This window comes from Auxenochlorella protothecoides (genome assembly GCF_000733215.1).
Source record: "Auxenochlorella protothecoides strain 0710 unplaced genomic scaffold scaffold22, whole genome shotgun sequence".
In the NCBI taxonomy this organism is placed as follows: domain Eukaryota; kingdom Viridiplantae; phylum Chlorophyta; class Trebouxiophyceae; order Chlorellales; family Chlorellaceae; genus Auxenochlorella; species Auxenochlorella protothecoides.
In genome coordinates this window covers 265,526-286,527 of record NW_011934209.1, presented here as the reverse complement: position 1 = coordinate 286,527, position 21,002 = coordinate 265,526, and the positions used below count along the sequence as shown (strand labels likewise).

At 64.3% G+C, this 21,002-nt stretch overlaps 8 protein-coding genes across 8 annotated transcripts in view; 3 read left to right on the top strand and 5 right to left on the bottom strand.

Moving 5' to 3' along the window:
- The window catches only part of F751_2353 (putative serine/threonine-protein kinase GCN2), a gene marked incomplete at both ends in the record, with an annotated part of 11,314 nt that extends 7,263 nt beyond the window's left edge, over nt 1–4,051 (bottom strand). The window contains 5 exons of the mRNA XM_011399221.1: nt 31–169; nt 623–1,028; nt 2,031–2,078; nt 2,323–2,608; nt 3,745–4,051. Of these exons, the coding sequence (XP_011397523.1) occupies nt 31–169; nt 623–1,028; nt 2,031–2,078; nt 2,323–2,608; nt 3,745–4,051 (1,186 nt within the window). The remainder of the gene's footprint in view (nt 1–30; nt 170–622; nt 1,029–2,030; nt 2,079–2,322; nt 2,609–3,744) is intronic.
- A 365-nt stretch (nt 4,052–4,416) lies between these two features.
- On the bottom strand, nt 4,417–5,325 carry F751_2352 (hypothetical protein; the record flags this gene model as incomplete). Its single annotated transcript, XM_011399220.1, has 2 exons — nt 4,417–4,738; nt 4,904–5,325. 2 exons carry the CDS (start codon nt 5,323–5,325, stop codon nt 4,417–4,419), a joined length of 744 nt encoding a protein of 247 aa, XP_011397522.1.
- Nucleotides 5,326–5,735: 410 nt separating this feature from the next.
- Nucleotides 5,736–6,961, top strand: F751_2351 (Proteasome subunit beta type-2; the record flags this gene model as incomplete). The annotated part of the gene is made up of 5 exons (XM_011399219.1): nt 5,736–5,751; nt 5,889–6,154; nt 6,374–6,491; nt 6,656–6,739; nt 6,864–6,961. The coding sequence occupies 5 exons, from the start codon at nt 5,736–5,738 to the stop codon at nt 6,959–6,961; spliced, it is 582 nt and encodes a 193-aa protein (XP_011397521.1).
- A 723-nt stretch (nt 6,962–7,684) lies between these two features.
- On the top strand, nt 7,685–13,647 carry F751_2350 (Pentatricopeptide repeat-containing protein, mitochondrial; the record flags this gene model as incomplete). Its single annotated transcript, XM_011399218.1, has 14 exons — nt 7,685–7,797; nt 7,903–8,018; nt 8,162–8,316; nt 8,536–9,759; nt 10,153–10,252; nt 10,515–10,743; nt 10,891–11,017; nt 11,269–11,418; nt 11,872–11,982; nt 12,202–12,393; nt 12,618–12,763; nt 12,921–13,033; nt 13,172–13,291; nt 13,577–13,647. The coding sequence occupies 14 exons, from the start codon at nt 7,685–7,687 to the stop codon at nt 13,645–13,647; spliced, it is 2,967 nt and encodes a 988-aa protein (XP_011397520.1).
- A 1,118-nt stretch (nt 13,648–14,765) lies between these two features.
- F751_2349 (hypothetical protein) lies at nt 14,766–15,806 on the top strand (the record flags this gene model as incomplete). Its single annotated transcript, XM_011399217.1, has 3 exons — nt 14,766–14,782; nt 15,029–15,380; nt 15,744–15,806. 3 exons carry the CDS (start codon nt 14,766–14,768, stop codon nt 15,804–15,806), a joined length of 432 nt encoding a protein of 143 aa, XP_011397519.1.
- A 439-nt stretch (nt 15,807–16,245) lies between these two features.
- F751_2348 (Thioredoxin H2) lies at nt 16,246–17,091 on the bottom strand (the record flags this gene model as incomplete). Its single annotated transcript, XM_011399216.1, has 2 exons — nt 16,246–16,503; nt 16,633–17,091. 2 exons carry the CDS (start codon nt 17,089–17,091, stop codon nt 16,246–16,248), a joined length of 717 nt encoding a protein of 238 aa, XP_011397518.1.
- A 1,505-nt stretch (nt 17,092–18,596) lies between these two features.
- On the bottom strand, nt 18,597–19,001 carry F751_2347 (Thioredoxin H-type; the record flags this gene model as incomplete). Its single annotated transcript, XM_011399215.1, has 2 exons — nt 18,597–18,854; nt 18,996–19,001. 2 exons carry the CDS (start codon nt 18,999–19,001, stop codon nt 18,597–18,599), a joined length of 264 nt encoding a protein of 87 aa, XP_011397517.1.
- A 1,171-nt stretch (nt 19,002–20,172) lies between these two features.
- On the bottom strand, nt 20,173–20,708 carry F751_2346 (Thioredoxin H-type; the record flags this gene model as incomplete). The annotated part of the gene is made up of 2 exons (XM_011399214.1): nt 20,173–20,442; nt 20,625–20,708. 2 exons carry the CDS (start codon nt 20,706–20,708, stop codon nt 20,173–20,175), a joined length of 354 nt encoding a protein of 117 aa, XP_011397516.1.
- Nucleotides 20,709–21,002: the final 294 nt, after the last annotated feature.

Below are 21,002 nucleotides of genomic sequence, written 5' to 3'. Positions count from 1 at the left end.
CCCCCCCCCCTCCTTTCCTCCCGGCCCCACCGTCGATGAGGTGGCGCAGCTGGCGGGGGAGCATGGCCCTGCCCAGGGCCGAGATGCCGGACCGCATCGCCGCCAGCATGCTGCCACCGCGCGAGCGTTCCGTGGCCGAGGAGGAGGACGGCTCCGAGGCCCTGCTCGCCTTTCGGTGGTGTTGGGGCTGTGAGGGCGAGCCTGCACGGCTGGACGACGGCGCCGGTGGCCGCTGGTCCTGCTTCTCCGTCGCTAGCTGCTGCGACGGCAGCGGACCGCCCGCCTCTGGTGCACCCTCCCCAGGCTCCTTCGCAGCCGGCCGGGGCTCAGCAGCGGCCACCTAGGAGTTGTATGCAGGAGACTGGCGTCAGAGCGCAGTTATGAGTGAAGCTGGCTGGGTGTAAGGGCTGTGGCAGGGTCTGGCGCAGAGGCTGTCCATCGCAGACGTGCCAACCGTTCACCTACACATCCCAACCTTCGGTTCCCGCGCCATGCCGACCCAAGATTCAAGCAGACAGACGACACAAGTAAGGGCTGCACCCAAGGCACACGGTCGCACTTGAGGGCTCTGGGCTTCGCGCCCGGGGCGCGGGGGGCTGGGCGCCGGTGGGTGCAGGGGGACCTGGGCTGCGGCCGCTCCCTCCCAGAGCCCGTCGAAGAGCGAGGTGGAGAAGAGGTCGCCGTCCGCCCAGTCGAACAGCTCGAAGGGGTGCTGCGGGGAGGACGCTGCCGGCTCCGAGGCCGCGGCCAAGCCCGGCTCCTGCACGGGTGGCGCAGGGCCTGGCGAGGGGCCCCGCCCGGACTCAGAGTCCAGCCCTTCCCCGGTGCCCACCCCGGATTTGCTCAGGCCCTGCAGCATCTCCTGCGCCGCCTGGATGAGGTCGAACCCCGCGATGGCCCCCTCAGAGGCACGCTCGCGAGCCAGGGAGAGCAGCGTCTTGGTGAGGGCCTGGAGGTGGTGCGGCTCTAGGCCCTGGGCGTCCTTGAGCCTGAGCTCCACGGCTCCATCGGGGTAGGCAGTGGGGTAGCTGGGAGTGTGTAATGGGGGCCAACGGTCAGCTGGGCATGGAGCGAGGAAGGGGAAGGAGGCAGGTGCGGTGCGCAAGCAAGAAGCGGCGCCCGTGCATTCAGTGCCGACCTCGCCCAAAACCCCATGCGGCGAGGGTCCCGAGACTCGCCTGACGATGAGGCGCAGGGACACGGTGTTCACTGCCGCCTGTCCCGGATGGGGTACTATGACCAGGGAGAACCCCATGCTGTCGGCATGGGGCACCAGGTCCTCCCCGTATATTGCCTGCAGGGCCAGCAACTCCTCGGCGACATCCCCACTCGGCTCTCGATCCCGCCGCCGGGCACGGGCCCTGCCCTTGCGCTTCTTGGACATGACGTCACATGGATTACACGCATTGGGTGGTCGAGAGGGCAGGGACTCTGGTCATCACTGTACTGGCCAACAGGGTGCACGCGGTATTCGCGCGCGCGCCGGTACGTGAGCTGTTTCGGCCGACGAGCGGCCAGAGCCGGTGTAACAATGCCCCTCCTTGCACGGCTTGCGGTCCAGAGGAATACATCAGACATCCCGAGGCTGGGCCCGGCAAAGTCACAGAGGGTCGCAAGGGCGCATGCAGCAGGGCTGTCGAGACGCGCGCGGGCGTGCAGGCCCGCCAGGGTATCCATCTTTGCAGGGGAGTGAGAGGCCTCGGGGCCCCCACCCTCCCAGCAGCACCGCCCTCACATATCCTCCTGGGCCCACTGGAAGGCCTCCTGCCCGCGTCGCTTCAGCTCGTTCCTGCGCTTGAACATGTCCACCTCGAAGCCGTTGGAGCGGTCCACGCCGTCCCAGTGCCGCCCGGGCCGGATGCCGTACCGGTAGGGCGGCGGGCCCAGGCCGCGGCGCAGCCAGGAGTGGGGCGGCACCTCCTGGGGGCACCAGGAAGCCGGAGCCCTGCAGCGCCGCGTCCAGGGCGGGGGCAAGGGCCTCCAGGTCGGCGGCGCCGCGCTTGACCAGGTGCGCCATGGGGTCCCCCCACCGCAACGCGGCGCGCGCCGCGCCGTCCAGCTCGGCGTCGTCGCGGGACCTGACAGTGGGCGGCAAGGGGTGGTGCGTGACGACTGGGAAACGCCGGCGCGGTTGCGCCTCAGGCAGTCGTTCTCCGGTGCGATGAGGCTGGCCTGCTGTGAGCCAGCGCCGTCCCGCTGCGCAGCCGCACACCTCCTGCACCGCCTCCACGCACCCTGGCGCAGCGTGCCAGTACCACTCTCCTCCCGCCCCCCCCCCTTTCCTCCCCACAAGCACACAATACCACACCACCAGGCCCTCACCTGGCAAAGGGCTTGGAGGCCTCCTCGCGCATCGCCTGCGCCCGCTCCTCCGCCTCCTGCCGCTGCTTCAGGCCGCCGCCCCAGGCCAGGCTGCCCTCCTCCTCGTACTCCGCCTTCCTCCGCGCCTTCTGCTGTCCCTCCACGAACTCCTCCCGCGTCACCCGTGTCCCCGTGGCGTCGCGGTACACGGTCTGCGCGCCGCGCCCGCTGGCATCCTCGCCCATGGCCGCGAAACGCCGCGCCTCCGCCTCCCGCTTCAGCGCCATCTCGTGCGCCACGTCACGCCCTGAGCCCAGCGGTTGGAAAGGGTGGCGTTGGACGCGGTTGTGGGATCCCAAGTGCCATGCGTCGCAGTCAGGAGTCCAGACACGGTACCCAAGTATAAAGTGGGGTGATCCCGGTGGGCCTGTGCATCTGGAATCAAGGTACAAACTCCCAGGTCGAAGTCCCAACCCTCACGCGCAGCCCAGTACACACCTGACACCATGCCAGCCCGAGTGCCATCTGACATCTTGTGTGCACCCGGCTCCTCCTGATGGGGCCCAGAAGCGCCAGGTTGTCGAGGGCGTTGCTGCAGGCGGGAACTCTCCCGGCCAGGCAGCATGGGCAAAGAAGGATCCCCACGGCTCTCCAGGCCCGTCCTCCTTGGAGGTGAGGCGTCTAGGCTGTCGCGCCTTGCTGCTGCTCTCCTCGGAGGAGAAGCGTCTGGGCTGTCATGCCTCGCTACTCTTCTCCTTGGAGGTGAGGCGTCTGGGCTGTCGTGCCTGGCCGGTGCTCTCCTCGGAGGAGAAGCGTCTGGGCTGTCATGCCTCACTGCTCTTCTCCTTGGAGGCGAGGCGTCTGGGCTGTCGTGCCTCCCTGCTGCTCTCCTCGGAGGAGAAGCGTCTGGGCTGTCATGCCTCGCTACTCTTCTCCTTGGAGGCGATGCGTCTGGGCTGTCGTGCCTTGCTGCTGCTCTCCTCGGAGGAGAAGCGTCTGGGCTATCATGCCTCGCTGCTCTTCTCCTTGGAGGCGAGGCGTCTGGGCTGTCGTGCCTCCCTGCTGCTCTCCTCGGAGGAGAAGCGTCTGGGCTGTCATGCCTCGCTACTCTACTCCTTGGAGGTGAGGCGTCAGGGCTGTCGTGCCTTGCAGGTCGTCTCCTTGGGGGAGAACTGTCTGCAGCGGCGCCGCCCGCCGTAGCATTGATGGCTTGCCAGCCACTGCCATCCCCAGCTTGCTCGTAGAAGTTACGCTCCTGTTCTGCAATCCTCTGCAGGCGAGCGGCTTCCTCGGGATTTGCAATCACAGGACCCTCTGTTCAGATGGGGAGGGCGAAGGTGGATGCTGGACTCGGTAGGAGCGCGACGGTCGGTCTGTGCAAGATCCTTAACAACCAGATGACGCTGCAGGTGTATCAAGGCAAGCCTTACCCTCCAAGCTCACCCTCCTCGTCGATGGCCTCCTCCGCCGGTTCGTCGCTGTCATAGGTCGGCCTCATAGGGCCCGGGGCAGCCCCTTCTCCCGTCAGGTCATGATAACCCGTGACATCCAGGTCCACAACACGGACGGCGCTGGCCGATGGGGCAGCCTTCTTCTTCTTCTTCTTGCGCGGCTTCTCAGCCGCCCCATTACTTCCAGCTCCGTACTTCTGGGCCAGGTATTGGTTGAGGGCTTTGGACGCCTCCGTCTCCTCCCTCGGCCTCTCTTCCTTCTTCCGGAGCGAGCTCAGGCCCGTAAACACGGAGGCCATGTCGACGCCACGACCGAGCAGGCCGATGCCTGAATCAGGGTGCCATTGTGTGCATTTTCAAGAGGAATAAAAGTGTCAGAACTCAGCAATGATGTAGAGGGTACGGCCTGCATCGAGTACGGAAGACTCCATCGCGCCTTGCTCAAGGCGATCTTGGGGCCCCTCAAAGAATGTCACATCTGGTGATGAATCACCTGAGAACCTGTCCACAGTACTGATTGTGTTTACATAAGGGATTGTATGAAGGGTTGTTTGACGTTCCACCAAAAATTGCGACGGCGCAGCCTGGCTTCCCAGGACGGTGTACAGGAGGGGCCCATGACTTGGGTACAGTATGGCACATGTGGAAGCTCAATCCAGGCGGCTCATGCCGCCAGGACGGCAGGCCTGTACACCAAGGAGCGTCCTGCTTCTGCATTTGCCGCGAAACCCTGGCTGTCAGGGGTCCCCGAGCCTCCCGGCCCCCCCTGCATCATCAGCAGGAGGGCTGTGCAGGAGGGGGCGGGGTGGTCTCCGCGGCCCTCGCGCCGTAGCACCACCGCCTTGGCCCCCAGCCCGTCCGCCCGGCTCGTGGAGCTGAGACCGTGGAACTCCGCCAGGCTGTGACAGAGGAGGCGCCCGAAGCTATCCAGCCCCTCAAACACAAGCTCGTCCCCGGCGCCGGGCTGGGCCAGGAAGCCACCGATGCTGTCCTCCATGTCGGCCACCACGGCGGCCGCCACGGGCTGGCGCAGCGCAGCCCTGCCGCGCCGCGCGACCCTGCACCAGGCGCGCTGGCCCGCGCCCTGCACGCTGAGCCGGGGCTCGCCGGCCTCGCCGTCGTCGCGGGCGGCGCCTGCCTCTGCCAGCGACGCTAGCAGGTCCGCCTGGGTGTCGGGGTCCAGGCTGCGCAGGGACTCGCGCAACGCCCCGTACCGCTCCTCCGCCAGCGTCTCCCAGACCGTGGGTGGGCGCGGCGCGCCAAAGGGCACCGGCTTGAAAAGGCCCTCGATGTCGGCCGCGGTCAGCCGCCCCGCCAGGGCCAGGAGCAGGCGGTTGTTCAGCCAGCGCCGCTGCCGTCTCTGACCAATCCTCTGCAGCGCGTCCAGCTCGGGGATGGAGGGGGGCTGGGAGCCGGAGGTGGTGAGCCAGTCGGACACCCATTCGCGGGAGGGGGCCTGCGGCTTGCTGCGCTTGGGCCGGGTCACAGGCTCCTCGGCGCGCATGAAGGCGGCCAGGGATGTGCCATCCGGCATGATGAAAGGACCACGAGGCACCCGCCGTGGGGTCTCCATGGTGCGCGACGGAAGGGGCTGGAGAGGCAGGCTGAAGCGAGTAACTGGTGGCTGGGCTAGTGACGAAACGGGGTGCTTGACCTTGATCAACTGCCCTACACGGCGGTGCTCGTACGTTGTTGCACTGAATGCTGGGAGGTTGACCATCCTTCCGCCTGATATGTTGTCGGGAGGTGCACCTGCATTCCAGCTGGGTCCGACATGTCGGGAGAAGAAAGTCGGAGTTCTCCAAGGGCCCTCCCGATCCCGTCATGCACCTTCCCCACCCGCCGCGCACACATGCGCTCAACACCTTGAGCTCGTCCTGGAGGATTGACAGATTCAAATTACGCAGTGGCTGCGAGGATCAAGTGATCAGAATCTGAGCCTGGGATTCCTAGGGGCTTGTGCACGGGTGGCAGATCGCCATCATGGACTTCCTTGCAGGTGTGATCAGATTCTATATCAAGTAAAAAGAGGTATACAGACTGCTTCATCCCCTCCCGGATTCCTCGGGAGCTGCCGCAAGGGTGTCTCATTTCGGTAGTGACCTTACCTGGCACCCCTCCCACCCCCTTTCTCAGGACTCCGCGGCAAGGACTTTGTGATGGTGTGCAGCGATACAAATGCGGCGCAAAGTATAGTGACCATGAAGTCGGATGAGGACAAGCTGGTCCCGATAGACTCCCACAAGCTGTTCGCGATCAGTGGCGAGGCGGGTGACCGTGTCAACTTCAGCGAGTTCGTGATCGCCAACGTGCGCCTGTATGCCCTCAGGAATGGCATCCCTCTCAGCACCAAGGCGGTGGCGAACTTCACGAGAGGGGAGCTGGCCACGGCGCTGCGCAAGGTGGGTCACCCAGGAGGCGTGCGGATCCCACCCGTGTGCGGGAGTTGCTGGAGCACAGGAGCATGCTGTCTCACCAGGACCCTTTGCAGACACCATGGAGTCCATCAGGGGCTACCAGGAGCCATGGTGCATGCCCCTGGGAGCCATGGTGCCTGATGCATGACCAAGTCTCCGGAGGAACCACAGTCTCTCAACACCGTCCTTTCCTCCTCTCTATAGTCCCCATACCAGACCAACTTGCTCCTTGCGGGCTTTGATGCATCGACAGGGCCAGCCCTGTACTGGCTCGATTACCTGGCGACGCTGCACCAGACAAATGTCTGTGGTTCAGGCTACGGTGAGTTCGATTCCAGATGTAGGCCTGTCGCATCGAGTCACCCTGCGCTTCTCCAACCAGTGCGCTGTCTGTGGCACCACACCGCATCCAATCCTGGCGTGGGGAGCGCACGGAATCATTCAGCAGCCACATCAGACTGATCCCCGTACCACCCTTATGCCCAGGCTCCTACTTTGTTCTCTCTCTTTTCGATCGGCTCTGGCGCCCCGACCTCACACAAGAGGAGGCCTTTGAGCTGATGCGCAAGGGTGAGTCTTTTGTGCACGGACTGCGGCATTTTTGCAGTTGGAGGACCTGCATGTTTCAAGTGCCAGGCAGTTTCTCGAAATTGGGCACCTGTGAGGTTAAATCATTCTCCACAATACCCTGCAGGAGTGGATGAGGTGAAGGCGCGGCTGGTAGTATCACCTTCCGCCTTCATTGTCAAGGTCATTGACAAGGACGGCACGCGAGTGCTGGGAACCCTGTGATTGGTGACCGTGAGGATGCAGGAAAGCTTGTAATGTATAGAGCAGTTGCCTTGGAGAAGCTATTCGAGTAAGAAGTAAACTGAAAATTGTGGCCGGAAAAACTGTTTTGCTGTCCATCTCTGTTGGAGTATTTTTGGACCATTGGACACTCGGTACGCTTGGGAGTCCAGCAGGACGAATGCCTCGTTGGAAAATTGAAAAATCTGGGCCGCTCCGCTTCGACCCGGGCCTAGCGAACGCACAGGAGCAATGGCACTTGGGCCTGCGCGCATCCTACCCGACTCACCATTCCCAGCTCCCTTGTCGCATCTACTCACCCTGGTGACTATAGTCGTGTCTGTGAGCCTCACTGTATTGAGCTGGACCTGTATGGAGGGGATGTAACGGTCCTCCGGCTTCAAACCAGGACGCTCGGGGTATCTTCCCCCGCGATTCATCAAGGTATGCGTGTAAACCGCCGCGCAGCGTGGGCTGTGCCTTTGTAATGATGATACCAATCTGTGCGTTGCATTGCTGGGGTTCCCCTGGAAGCGGTCTTGCCTGTCGCAACTGGCATTTCGAGTGCCAGGGGAGCGAGTCGCGACTGCCGACCCGTCATTCCCACCCATGCCCGCATCCAACAACCTCCCAGCCTAGGCCCCGCCACACCTTTTTTCTGTGACAATTTGAGCGACAGGTCCTTTGCCTGCATCCGGCGGAAGTGCGACCCGGTCGCGAGGCTCCATGGGAGACGCGTATGGCTGGCCCATGCCCGGCCAACCCGGCATGCATGCCGACTACCTGCCGCCCCACTTTGACACCAGGCAGGCCGACTTTAAGCGTCACATGGGACAGAGGTGGGTGTGCCGGGGATGGATTTGGGTGCATGCCGTGCATGCCCTGCCGGGGTCCCATGTGACGGGGTTCTTTGCAGCCTCACCGGACCTCCCCCCTCCTCGCAGACCCCTGACGGCGGTGGACATGCGCCAGCTGTCCCAGGCCCTCATCGACGCGAGGGAGGGGACGGGCGAGGTCCGCTCCGTCCTGCTGCGCGCCTCTTTTAAGCCCCGTCTGCCAGGTGCGTGGACAGGGCGGTTGCCCGTGGATTTTGGGGTCTGGCCTGCGCCCCAAGTCCCGCTGTGTCGCACGAAGTCTTCCACAACCTGTCCTCCTACGACAGCCTGCCCCCTGCACAACCTCGTACCCCCCCCGTCTTACCAGGCCTCACTAAGATGGTCAGCAAGCTGAGCAAGGAGGGGGCCTGGCGCAAGGCGCTGGAGGTGTACGAGACGGTGGAGGACCTGGGCCTGATCCCGGACACCGCCCTCACCAACTCGGCCATCAGCGCGTGCGACAAGGGCGGGCGCTGGCAGAAGGTGAGCACGGTGGTGACATGAGGTGGAGGGGTGTGTTTACCCGGGACAGGTCGCTGTCCATCCAGCCGGGTTTCATCCCAGCGCAGGAAACCTCGCCGCCTGTCTCAACTCCGGCATATCCAGAACTCCTGCTCCTGTCCCCACCCTCATGTTGGCTTAGAAGATCCATGCCTATCACAAGCCTCTCCCCTACTCACCCCCCCACCCCCCCACACAAAGGCGCTGGAGGTATTTGAGAGCATGGAGCGGCTGGGCCTGCCGCGCGACGCCATCACCTACTCGGCCACCATCTCCTCGCTGGCCAAGGGCAAGCAGTGGCATGCCGCGCTGCAGGTGTTCAACCACATGCGCGACGCGGGGGTGCCCGCCGATGTCGTCACCTGCTGCAGCCTGATCAACGCGCTGGAGCGCGGCGGGCAGTGGCAGCTGGCGGAGGCCCTCTTCCTGCAGATGTGCTGTGTGGCCAAGGACGCCGAGGTGGGGGTGGTGGCGCCCAGGAAGGACGGCAAGGAGGAGGGCAAGGCGGGGGAGGTGTCGCCTTCGTCCGTCTTCGACCTCCTCCGCGTCCTGCCCCCGCCCGGCGCGTCCTCGCCGGGCGGGGGGGAGGTGCGGGATGCCGGCGCGCCCGCGGGGGAGGGCGTGCCGGGGGGGGAGCCGTCCGACGGGACGGCGGACCGGCTGCTGGCCGACGGGGAGGAGCTGGCCTCCCGCCTGCGCAGCTCCCTGAGCCTGGGCGACGTCGAGCGTGCGACGCTGGGTGTGCCGGGGGCTGGGCCCGGCGCGGCGCGCGCGGGCGTCGCCGCCAGCCCCTTCATCACCGCCGCCAGCCTGGCCGCGGGCATCCGGCGCACGGGCAGCGACGCGCCGCTGCGCGCGGCCTCTGCGTCGGCCTCGGCCTTCGCCGCGCCCGGCGCCGGCCCACGCATCGAGCGCAGCGTTTCGTTGTCCGCGCCGCATGCGCCGCGCCGCGCGCTCAGCGGCGTGCACGATGTGCAGGCCAGCGCGCACCTTCGCCGCGCCATGACCAGCTTCGTGCCCGGGCCCGCGCCGGGGTCGCGCGCCGACACGCCCACGGCCGCCACCGTCGCGGGCGGCGGTCCGGGGGCGGAGGACGGCGCGTCGTCCGGCCTGCCGTCCATGGGCGGCCTGTCCGCGCTGGGGTCGCCGGCGCGCGCGGGGTCGCCACCCGGCCCCACCTTCGCCTTCGGCCACGCCGCGCGCGTGACACCCAACCGCGTCTGCTGCAACGCGCTGCTGGCGGCCTACGCGCGTGCGCGCCCGCCCCAGTGGCAGCGCGCGGTGCACCTGCTGCGCGCGATGTGGGAGGGCGGGCCCACGCTGGCCCCCGACGCGGTCAGCTTCAACACCGCGCTCAAGGCCTGCACCAACGCGGGCGAGCTGGACCGCGCGCTGGAGGTGTTCAAGGAAATGGGGTCGCGCGGGGTGCGGCCCAACATCACCACCTTCAACTGCCTCATCGCCGCCGCGGCCGAGGCGGGGGCGGCGGGGACGCTGCAGGAGGTGGGGCGCTGGCTGGAGGTCGCCGACCGCGACGTGAAGGGTGCCTGCATGAACACCTTTGTCGCCGCGCTCGTCAAGGTGGAAAGGAGGGGTGTGGGGTTGGAGGGGGAAGGAAGGGGGCGATGGAGGGGAGGGGAAGTGGATGGCAGAGGGGTGCGCATTGTTTTGTGGTCCTGGACGTGTATGAGCCAGGTTTGGTGCCCAGTCTTGATGGAGGGATACTATGACATGGCCCACAACAGCAGTGGAAGCTTTTACCCTCTGCTCCCCCTCTGACTCCCTTGCCCCTCATCCTCAATGCACCCCCCCTTGCAGCTGGGCCACTGTGAGGAGCCGCAGTCGCCGCTGGGCACACCCTGGCTGGGCAGCGTGGGGACTCCCAAGCACGGCACCCACCCAGGCCCTACCACGGCCCGTGAGTCATACTTGATTGTCGACACTGTCTGGGGTGTTCTTTCTTGGGGGGGGAGGGTGCAGTGCACGTATTGCTGTTGATGGAAAGCGCGCAGGTGCCCGGTTGCCCTGTCATGCGTGAGGGGTCCCACCTGGGAAGAGCGCGCTGTCGAACCACATGCCCTCGCCCCAATGGTCCCCACCCTACCAGACCTTTTCCATCTCCCCCCACCACCCCACCCACCCCCCCGCGGGCTCCCCCCGGCTCCCATCACTCCTCGCAGTGAACACACTGATCTCCGGGTATATGAAGTCTGGGCAGTACCACAAGGTGCGCTCCTTCTTCTTCGACCTGCTGGGGTCGGGGCAGGCCCCCTCCCCCGCGCTGATGCACGCCATGCTCACCGCCTGTGGCGCCAGTGGCGCCTGGGCTGACGCGCTGGAGGCCATGCGCGCGGCGCTGGCGGGGGGCCTGGAGGGCGGCCTCGCCCCCGGCACCCCCCTCTTCAACGCGTGCCTGGCGGCCCTGGCGCGCGCTGCGGAGGCCGCGCCGCCGGCGCAGCGTCCCGCGCTGGCGGCCGGCGCGCTGCAGGTGTTCCGCGAGATGCAGGGCCCGCGCGCGGCGCAGCGCGACGCCGACACCTTTCTGGCCCTGGTCAGGGTGCTGGCGGCCACGGGGAACCCGCAGCAGGTGCTGGCGGTGCACGACCTCATGCTGGCCCAGGGCCAGACGCCCGACGCCGCGGGGGCCCTCACCATCCTGCAGTCCATGCTGCAGCTGGGGGAGGTGCGCGCCGGTTCCAATCCGGGAGAGGATGGATGGTGGGGGTAGGGCATGGTCCAAGAACAAAAAGAGCATGGTGTCTTAGGATGTCCTCGCACACTTGAATTGGTGTGATGATGCAGGCCGTCAGGGATAGGGTGTGTCGATGCCCCCAAACCATATTCACCATCTAGTCGCCCCCCCCCCCCCCCCCACCCCCCCGAACTCACGCTGAGCAGGCCCTCACCCCAACCCCCTTCCCTCTCTCCCGTCAGGTGGGCAAGGCCGCCTTCCTGGCGCACTCGCTCCTGTCCCAGGGCGTACAGCTGGATGCGGATGTGTTCACCTCCCTCATCTCGGCCTGCAGCCTGCTGGGAGCCTGGGAGCCGGCGCAGTCGCTGTGCGCCGCGGCATCCGCCGCTCAGGTTCGAGAGTGGTGGTGGTGGCCGGGTTGAGGTGGAGGGCTGGGACGGCTCCCCAGGGGTCATGCATGCATCCTTGCTGACTGAGACTGCAATGCATAGCGGGGGAGAGCGTGATTCCAGCTGGTGAGGGTGCCGAGGCCCCACCCCAAACTCCCACTCCCGGCACTGGATTCGAAATGCTCATGCCCTTCTACCCCTCACGCCCAACACAAAACGCTCACCTGGCAACCAATCCGCCCACCACGCTCGGCATGCATGGCGGGGGGCGCCTCGCCGCCCCGCCCCTCATGCCCACCAGGAGTGGTTCATTTGCGTGGGGTGCTCAGTGTGGGCGGCCCCTGCTCACAGTGGTTAGAAGGCGGTTGGTGTGCATGTGTGCTGGCCCGGCAGGTGCAGTCCCTGACATCCTCTGCAGCCTGGGCATCCACTACACACCCACCACTCACGATGTAGTTGGCGAGCGCGGAGCCGGCCTACAACCACCTGCTGAGCACGGCCCTGACTGCGGGGCAGTACAACGTCATGGTGGAGGTGCTGGGCCAGATGCAGGAGGCCAGGCTGAACGTGGACCCCGGCACCCTGGCAGCTCTCATGACCCTGATGTCGGCGGGCGGCGCCGGGGGCGTGGGTGGCGCCGGCGTGGGCGCTGGGCGCCTGCCCGGCGCGCTGTCCCCTACCGGCCCCGGCCTGGCCGAGGTCGCGCCGGGGGTCTCCCCTGCCCCCGGACCGCTGTTCTCGCCTGCCCTGAGCCCCGCTGGGTCCGCCCTGGGCGGACCGCTGCAGCTGCCGTCCGCGGCGCAGTCCCCCCCCTCCCCCTTCCTTCCCCTGGGGACCGTGCCAGGCCTGAACCCCGGCCCCTTTGCCTCCATCGAGGAGGCCAACCGGGAGCTGGAGGGCTGCATCGGGCGGCTGGACCTGGAGGCCACCATCCACTTGCTCACTCGCATCCAGGACTCGGGTCTGAGCGCAGACGCGGTGAGAGATGGATCCGTCAGACTCATGCGGTTGAAGTGCATGTGGCTGGCCCAGGGGTCTCATTCATACACAAGAGGGTAACCTTCGTCGCCTTGATGGTCATGTGAGACGTCCACCAGGAAGGTGTCCCCTTCTCACAGCTGGGTGCCCTTGTCAAAAGCCCATCTGCTTGCCAAGCTACCCTGTTGACCTCCCTCTCGGCCACTTCCCCTCGCCTCACCCAGACCACCTACCGGCTGCTCATCCTCTCGGCCTCCAGGACGGACCAGGCCCACCTGGCGGTGCAACTCTGCTCCCAGGCACACACCCTGGGGGTGTTCAAGCACTATGTGCTGCCGGGGCAGTCGGGGAGCGGCTGGGTCAACCTCAGGTGTGTCTGAGGGGGTGGGTGGTGTTGGTCTTGGGTGGCATTGTTGGCGGCTGAGCTGGTCTGATCCAATCAACATGTTCAGAGAGTCTGCTGGTATGGGATCTTGTCTGGAATTATGGCACCTCCACCTTTATTAAAATTCCTGCTCCTGGCGCAGAGATGCCGGGACAGAGGTCGGTGTGACCTCGGTGCTGACCTGGCTCACCCTGCTGAGTCAGCTGCACGTCGCCGGCAAGGACCTCGAAGACGAGACCATCAGCATCGTGACAGGTGTGGGGTTGTGGGCAGCGTAGGACCGTGGAATCAAGAGGACGGTGCTGGGGAGTAGAACCACGCTCATTTCTGAGTGGGACCCATGCTGAACGAGCGTCAGACGGCCCATGCCTTCCCTCCCCTCTGTTCCTGCAGGCGCTGACGCGGCGGGGCTGCAGCTGCAGGACAGCCTGAAGGTCATGTTGACCACCGGGCAGGCCCCCCTCAAGGCATTCAAGGGGCTCGTGCCACTCACCCTGCCCAGTGATGCTCTGGGTGAGGCGGGGAGATGGAAGGGGCTGAGGTTGAGTAATGAGATGGAATGTTCCTGCTGCAATGCGCAAAGCAGTCGATCCTGTGTGATCTCGGAGCCTGTTGCGTTGGGTTTCCTGTGAACAGTCATTGTCGTCTCACGTTAACCCAGGGTGTGCACTGTCTCTCACTGTGCCCAGGGGAGGCTTGTCTGCATCAATGCCCTACCTGTCCAGTCCTCCTCCCACCCTTCATCCACCACTGCTCCAACTCCCCCACCCCTCCCCCACCCCCCCTATATGATCGCAGTCGTATCAGAAAGTGCTCGAGGCGTGGTCAGCATCTCCACTCGCGCTCTTTACAGAGCCATGCCTCTGTGATCCTCTAACCTCAACGAGTCTGGGGGTCTGCAAACGATCCCCTTTTCCAGCATCACTACTAGGAAAACCAGGGTTTGTCCCACGCGCCTTTCCCCCCAAAGTGATTCTATATGTGACTCCCCCCTGATCTCCCACGGGTGCATAGGGCTTCAACAACCCCACCAATCCTTTTCGTGCCTGTTTGTCGGTATGCCATGGCATCACCTCTCCTGGGCGGACATGTTTCGACCCATAAACCTTGCCCTGTGCGCGACGTCGCCCCCCGTCCCCCCCCCCAAAAACGGCTTTTCTGACCGTCTCCAGAGTGGTGCAACCTCTCTTTGCTGGAGACGCCAGCCTCTGCGCATGCTGAGACTGCGCGCCTGCTGGATTCTGGACCTGAGAACCTTACTTGTCAATGTCTCGTGCCAGGCGGTGACTTAGATTGGGAAGAATCTTTGGCAGCGTGTGATGGTTGCATCAAGGGACTGCCAAGTCAGTGAATGCCAGGGCGCAGCCCAGATGGGAGCATTCGACCAGGCTAGGCATGAACAGGTGCTGCATCAAATGCTCAAGGCCGGAGCCCCTCTCTTTAAAAATTTGAGCATGCTTTGGGTCATGGCTCCATGGTCGGTGATGAAACAGTATGCTCATGCACACGAGTTCACACTCGAGGGGTCAACAGATCTGGTGATCGATGACGGCCCATCATGGCCGCAGAAAATCACAGTCTGTCACGCGATACATGCGGCCAGGCACACAGTGATGCGCTGAACATTCAGTTTCCATGTTGTCTCGCGTGCATTACCCTTGCTCATGCAAACATGCTGGTCGCAGCCAGCGCTCATGAGGGCCACGGAGGTCGTAGCACCACCTCACAACCAGGAGTTCGAGGTGCGTCATGCCGCCGCCACAGCGTCGCCTCTACGACGTCACTGCGCTGGATTCCCCGAGAGACTGTCCGTATCGGCGCACCACGACGTAGGGGCTTCCCCCGGCGCTGCGCTGTGCTGGGATCAGGGGATGCGCAGCCCAGCAGGGGGGTGATTATCCTGCCTGGCCTGGGCAACAATTCGGCGGACTACGGGGCCCTCGTGCACCTCCTGCGGCAAAGGAACTTGCATGTGGAAGTGGCACCCATGTCCCGCCTGGACTGGTGAGCAGGGAGGGGGGGGGGAGGGGGGAGGAGGGAGGGAAAGGAATGTACTGCAGCGAATGTGTGACCTGTGTCGGGCCACGTGCATGGAGCCAATGGAGCTTTCAACGGTCATTACTTGCCTGGGTCTTCCTCATTCCAGGTCCTTCCCCTGGGGCCTGTGCACTCGGCCAAGACCAAGCCATCCCCCTGCTTGTCACGCCACCCCACCCACCACCCCACCCACCCCCACCACGGACACCACAGGGCCCGTAACGCGGCGGGGCTGCGCCAGGCCGCTTACTGGAAGGGCACGCTCCACCCCCGCCCCACGGTGGACTGGTACCTGGACCGCGTGAGCCACGCAGCGGAGGCGGCGCTGCGCGCGCTGGGCGGCGAGGCGCCGCTCACCCTGCTGGCGCACTCCGCCGGCGGCTGGCTGGGGCGCGTGTACTTGGGCGCGCGCCCGCCCGCAGCGCATCGCGTGGACGCGTATGTGAGCCTGGGCTCGCCCCAGGCCCCGCCCCCGGACGGCACCTTTGACCAGACCCGGGGTATCCTGCGCGCCGTGGAGGAGGCCTACCCTGGCGCCCACGAGCCTGGCGTCGCCTACACCACGGTGGCCGGACGCTACGCGTGCGGCGCGCCGCTCGCTGGCCCGGGCGGCGCGCGCGCGCGCCTGCTGGGCCTGGCCTACGCCCAGGTCTGCGGCGGGGGCGGCGCCGTCTGGGGCGACGGCGTGGTGCCGGTGCAGAGCGCGCACCTGGAGGGCGCGCGCCAGTTGACTCTGGACGGGGTGTACCACTCGCCGCTGGGCGCGCGCGAGGCGGCGGCGGCGGCTGGGGCGGCCGCGGCAACGGCAGCGGCGGGGACGGGGGTCTCAGACCTGGGCGCGGTGGGGGCGGGCGCCGTGGGGGCCCAGTCCGACGTTGCAGGGGGGCCGCGGCCGGCCCAGCGCCGCGTCTGGTATGGGAGCCCCCAGGTGCTGGACCACTGGGTCGGCGGCGTCTGGGGCTGGCGCGGCGAGGGGGCGGGAGAGGCGTGAGCGCGGGCATGCTGGGCACGGTGCATGCAGCGAGGGATGCCGCCAGGTCGCGGGCCGGTGCCATGGTGCCGCATTTCGTGGCCACAGCACTCGCCTGGAACAGGGACAGCCAGGCCTTGATGTGGCGCGTCCAGAGTGGTGCCCCGGTGTGTTGTTACATGAAAAAGGTTGCACAGGCAGGAAGGCGGGGAATCGTGTGCCAGAGTGCATGTCGCCATTGGCGAGGTCAGGGTCATTCCGGCATGGACCGGGCTGGGCCCGCCCCTCGCCGGGATTGCACTGCAGCTGAAGATGGAGGTGGGGGTCGCGGTGCAGGCGCTGCCAGGGCCTCTCAATGGAGAACTCGCAAGGCAATAGCAGGTGAGTCTTGAGGATCAGGGGGAGGACCGCGAGGCCGGCACTCCCCCCAGCCGGGGGGGATACCTCACTCCCGCACCCATCAGTACTTGCTGTACTTGTGAAACATGGCCTCGAGCCTCGACTTGATGGCCCCGAGAGCACGTTCCTTCTCGCTGGTGTCCTGCAGGACGATGAATGTGGGCATCGCGATGATGTCGTACTGCTTGGCCACCTCCTTGGCGTTGTCCACGTCCACTGTCACGAAGTTCAGGTCGTTGTACTTGTCGGACATCTGTTGGACCCAGGAGCGGAGGGCTGTGCAGGGGCCGCACCACACGGCCCCAAACTCCGCGATGACCTGGCGGTGGGGAGCGTGCGCGAGTGGTGTCTATCGAGTCCGTCAGAGCAAGGTGGCAGGGTCGGCCGGGTATTGCCTCCGCCACACCATTACCGGAACCTCAACAGCAGGCTCCAGCCCCGCACGCACCGTCTGGTTTTTGGCCATGGAGTCAGCCAGCACGAAGTCCCACTGGGCCTTGTTGTTGACGGGGACGACTGTGTTCAGGGTTCTGAATGCCTGAACTGGGGCGACCGCCAACAGGAGGACAACTGCGAGCATGCACACCCCGGAAATACACTGGCGGGCACTATTGAAGCCCTGTGGCAGGGCAGGCGAAGCGACATGTCCCTGAGTTACCATCGCTGATACGTACTCTACGAAGAGAATTGGAGGGTCAGTATGGGCGAGTTCCCTCGCTGGCGAGTGCGTACGAGCCAAAATGTATGACTGAGGCCGAACCCCCCTACTCTGTCCTGCCGCGAGAATTCTGCTCCGGTCGATCCGGACCGCCGACCAGCTGGCGAGCAGTGATCCATCGGATAGCCTCCCTCCGGACATCGAAGGCGCCAAAACATGCCTCAGTTTCACGCTGCTGTCGCCAGGCATCAAGCTGCGAGGTCCGCCTGATGATACCAGTTCTCTTACAGTTCCACAACCCCCAATTTGTTCCTAGATCGGACCATTTTGCAGGATTGCGCGCTCGTCGGTCCCTCACAGCCTGTAACCCCCGCAAACATTGTTGGCACCTACATGAACCAATTGTGAGGTGGAGCAGCACCGGTGGACCCCGCAGGCATGTCAGCATGACAGTAATGTAAAAACGACGAGGGTAACCTATGCTTCCACGCAAGAAGGTTTGTCTTGGTGAGTTTGAGAACGCTCCGCCCTCTTTCGTGCACCGTCTCACCCTTGTCGCACGACTGACTGGTTCCTGGGTGTGAGACAGTCTGTCGTCCAAGGCTGGAAAGTGCTTTACAAGAGCTCCCGCGTGGCCAGCCTCGTCAAATTGTCACGACAATTCTCAACTGCTTTTCCAGGGTGGTGCCATGCCCAGCCATTCTGCTGTCCTCCACGATAATTTATCTGTAGATAAGATCACCGTTTCCCAGGGGCCCATCATGCTCTCCCCTTCTCTGCACTCCGCTTGCTGTCATCGGAGACCTCCATCTCACTGTGGATTCGAGTGAGTACCTGGACGTTGTAGCCTCTGTACACAACGTCAAGACGCATGTCAGGATGCGTCGCATTCAAACATCAACCATGTAGCGGCGTGAACGCCCAGTCCAGGGCGGGGACACCACGTAAGGGTCCTGGCCATGGATTTTCGACTTGGGGCACTCAAATGGGAACTCCAGCCTTACTGTACCTTACCACCACGCTCGCGACCTTCTCCCTGGACGTGCCGATGAGCTTGTCCACCTTCTCCCCAGACGGGATGGCCTGGATTGTCGGCGAGGCTGCACCAAGCCGCCTACTGGAAGGGCAACCAGCACCCTTGCCCCCTGGTGGACTGTACCTGGATCGGGTGAGCCACATGCCAGGGGCGGTGCCGATGTGCTGGCTTATTGGGTCGGCGACGGCTGGGGCTGGCGTGGCAGGGGGCCATGGATATTGAGAGCGCACACACGCTGGGACTGGCGGGCAGCGTGGAACATCACGCGGATGCAACTGCGAACTGATGTGCCACGGGTCGCGGCTGGAGCACTTGCATGGAGCGAGAGCTCCTCGTGGCATTGCTTGACGCCGGAGCAGGGTCACAGTGTGGTATTACACGGGACGGAAGGGCGGAGGACATGTGTCTGCTTGCCTGGCAGTACAGAAGACGCGTGTCCAGCGGGCGGGAATTGCACCACCAGACCCATTGCCTGAGTCCAATCCGGCAGCTGTGGCAAGTGAAGGTGGTGATCGCACTGCAACGCAGTCCAGGTGGTTCCAGAAATTCAGAGTGGCAGGCAGCAGCAGGTAAATTTGGGGATAAAGGGGGACAGATACCGAGCCTGCACTTGTCCAGACCAGGGGGAGTGCTTCCTGGGTGTGCACTTGTCCAGACCAGGGGGAGTGCCTCCTGGGTGTGCACTTCTCCAGAGGGGGGTGCCGGGAGCCCACGTTCATCAGTACTTGCTGTATCTCTTGGCCATGGCCTCGATCTTGGGTCTGACGGCCCCAAAGGTACGCTCCTTCTCGGTGGTCCCCTGCAGGGCGACGAAGGTGGGCGTGGCCTGGATGTCGTACTCCCTCTGCAGAGCCTCCACATCTTCCACGTCCACTGTCACGAAGAGGACATCGCTGTACTTGGCGGACAGCTGTCCGATGAAAGAGTCAATGCCCCTGCAGGGGCCGCACCACGGGGCGCGGAACTCCACAATAACCTGGCGGTGCGGGGCGAGAGCGAGTGGTGTCGATCGAGTCTGGCAGAGCAATGTGGTAGGGCCGGCGGGGGGCGTCACCTCGGCCCACCCAGTTCCGGAACCTCACAGCGGGCTCCGTGCAGTCTCAAGCCCAGCACGCACCGTCATGTTGTGTTCCCTGGCAGCAGCGAGCGACGCGCCCCAGTGAGACTTGCTGCTAATAACGGTGACTGAGGGTATGGATCTGGATGCCTGAATTGGGGCAACCGCCATCAGGAGGACAAGCGCGAGCATACACCCCCCGGAGATGCCCGGGCGAGCATTCTTGGCGCCCTGTGGCGTTGCTGGCGAAGCGACGTGTCCTCGAGATGCCACCCTTATCACGGATTCAGTGACGAAAATTGGAGGGCTAAGGGTGGGCCAATTTCAGGGTGGGGGCTTATGTGAGTGCATTGTGCGATTCTGTCTTGTGCAAGGGCATCTCCGCATCGTGCCGGCGTGGCATCCGCACCGCACGTGGGCCAGCTGCCAAGCCGTGGTTCAATTGACAGCCTCGCTGTCGGATAAACCGGCCGTTGAGGGCGCCAAATGGTCCCTAAGACAAGGGCTGCTCCCACTGTCGCATGCGGAACAGACTTGTAGAACGAAATCCTCGCTCTTTTTCATTATCCACCCGGGAATGGAAGGCCGGGCCCGTCATGAGCTGCGCCCTAGGGCCGATCTTTCACCGCTAAAAGCCTTCCTAATCCAATGCATTCACCCAGCCAATCTCATACTCTTTGAACCTGGCAACGATCATCCCTGAGGCGCAGCATGACCGGAGTGTAAGAACGGAGGGCTTGCCATTGCATCCTCACAAATCTAATCATCATCTCAGATTGAGAGCGGGCTGCCCTCCCTCGTGCTCTATCCACCTTGTTGCATGCCACCCACCTCCATTGCCAGGGAAAGAAGCACGATTAGTGCATGTTAATGAAAGACCCTCTGTTGGCCAGGGCTGCCACACTGATCAGAAAGGGACTGTTTTGCTCCTGCAAGGGGAGTCATGCCCGTGTCTGCGACCTTCGTTCGGTGTCTAGATCCCCAGAGCACAGTGCTTGCTTCCCAGGAACCAGTATTCTCCCATTCTCTGCTCTCTGCATCCTCTCGTTGTGAGCCTCTGCCCTCCCTGATGAAGCAAATGGGTACCCATTCATTCTAGGCTCTGTACAAGACGTCAAGACGCATGCCAGGATGCGACGAGGCCACAGTCACACCATGTGAAGGCCGAGCGGGGTGCTTTGTCTCGAGAGAAAATGGTACGGCATGGTCCTGGATGTGGACCTCTGCAGCGGGGCACTCAGGCAGCCACTCCCACCTTGCTGTACTTTTCCACCAGGCTCTTCAGCTTGTCCTTGGACGCGCCGATCAACTCGTCCACCTTCTCCCCGGACTGGAAGACCTGGAAGGTCGGCATGGCGGTGATGCCCAGGGCTTGGGCAACCTCTTCCACCTGGTCCACGTCCAGCTTCACGAAGACGACGTCGTCATAGTTGGAGGACAGCTCCTGGAAGTAGGGGGAGATGAGGCGGCAGGGCCCGCACCATGTGGCGAAGAAGTCGACGATGACCTGGAGGAGAGAGGCCAGGGGGGGGGTGTGGGGGGGCAGAGGGGAAACCTGGGACGCGCAGGTAGCTCATGGGCCCAGACGAGGCCTCCACCTTCCCTTGATGAGGGCCTGAACGACAGCCAAGACCCAGCCACATCACCCAAAGAGTATTACCGCCGATTCACTCCCTTTCGAATGCTCACCGCCTTGCCGGAGTTCTTGGCCTCGTTGAGCACCTGGTCCCACTCAGCTTTGCTGTTTACGACCACGACCTTTCCGCCTGCCATAATCAGGAGCTTTCGTGTGATTGTTCTAAGAATGGATCAGTCGTGAAAATATGGTTTGGCACATGCCGTAGGTCGCCCGAGGTATATGAAAACATAGCAGGCGATCCAGAAGACTCCAAGCACCCACCTGCCATGTTGCGATCTGATGAGAAGATTCCAGTGATTGCGTGAGTGTGTCACGATTTTGGATGAGCTCAACAGGCTTGCGGGGCACACAGCAGAACGTGTTGTATGCTGGCACACGTCATTCTTTGGTGAGGAAGGGACCTTCGCGGTACCATCGCCTTGCAGAGG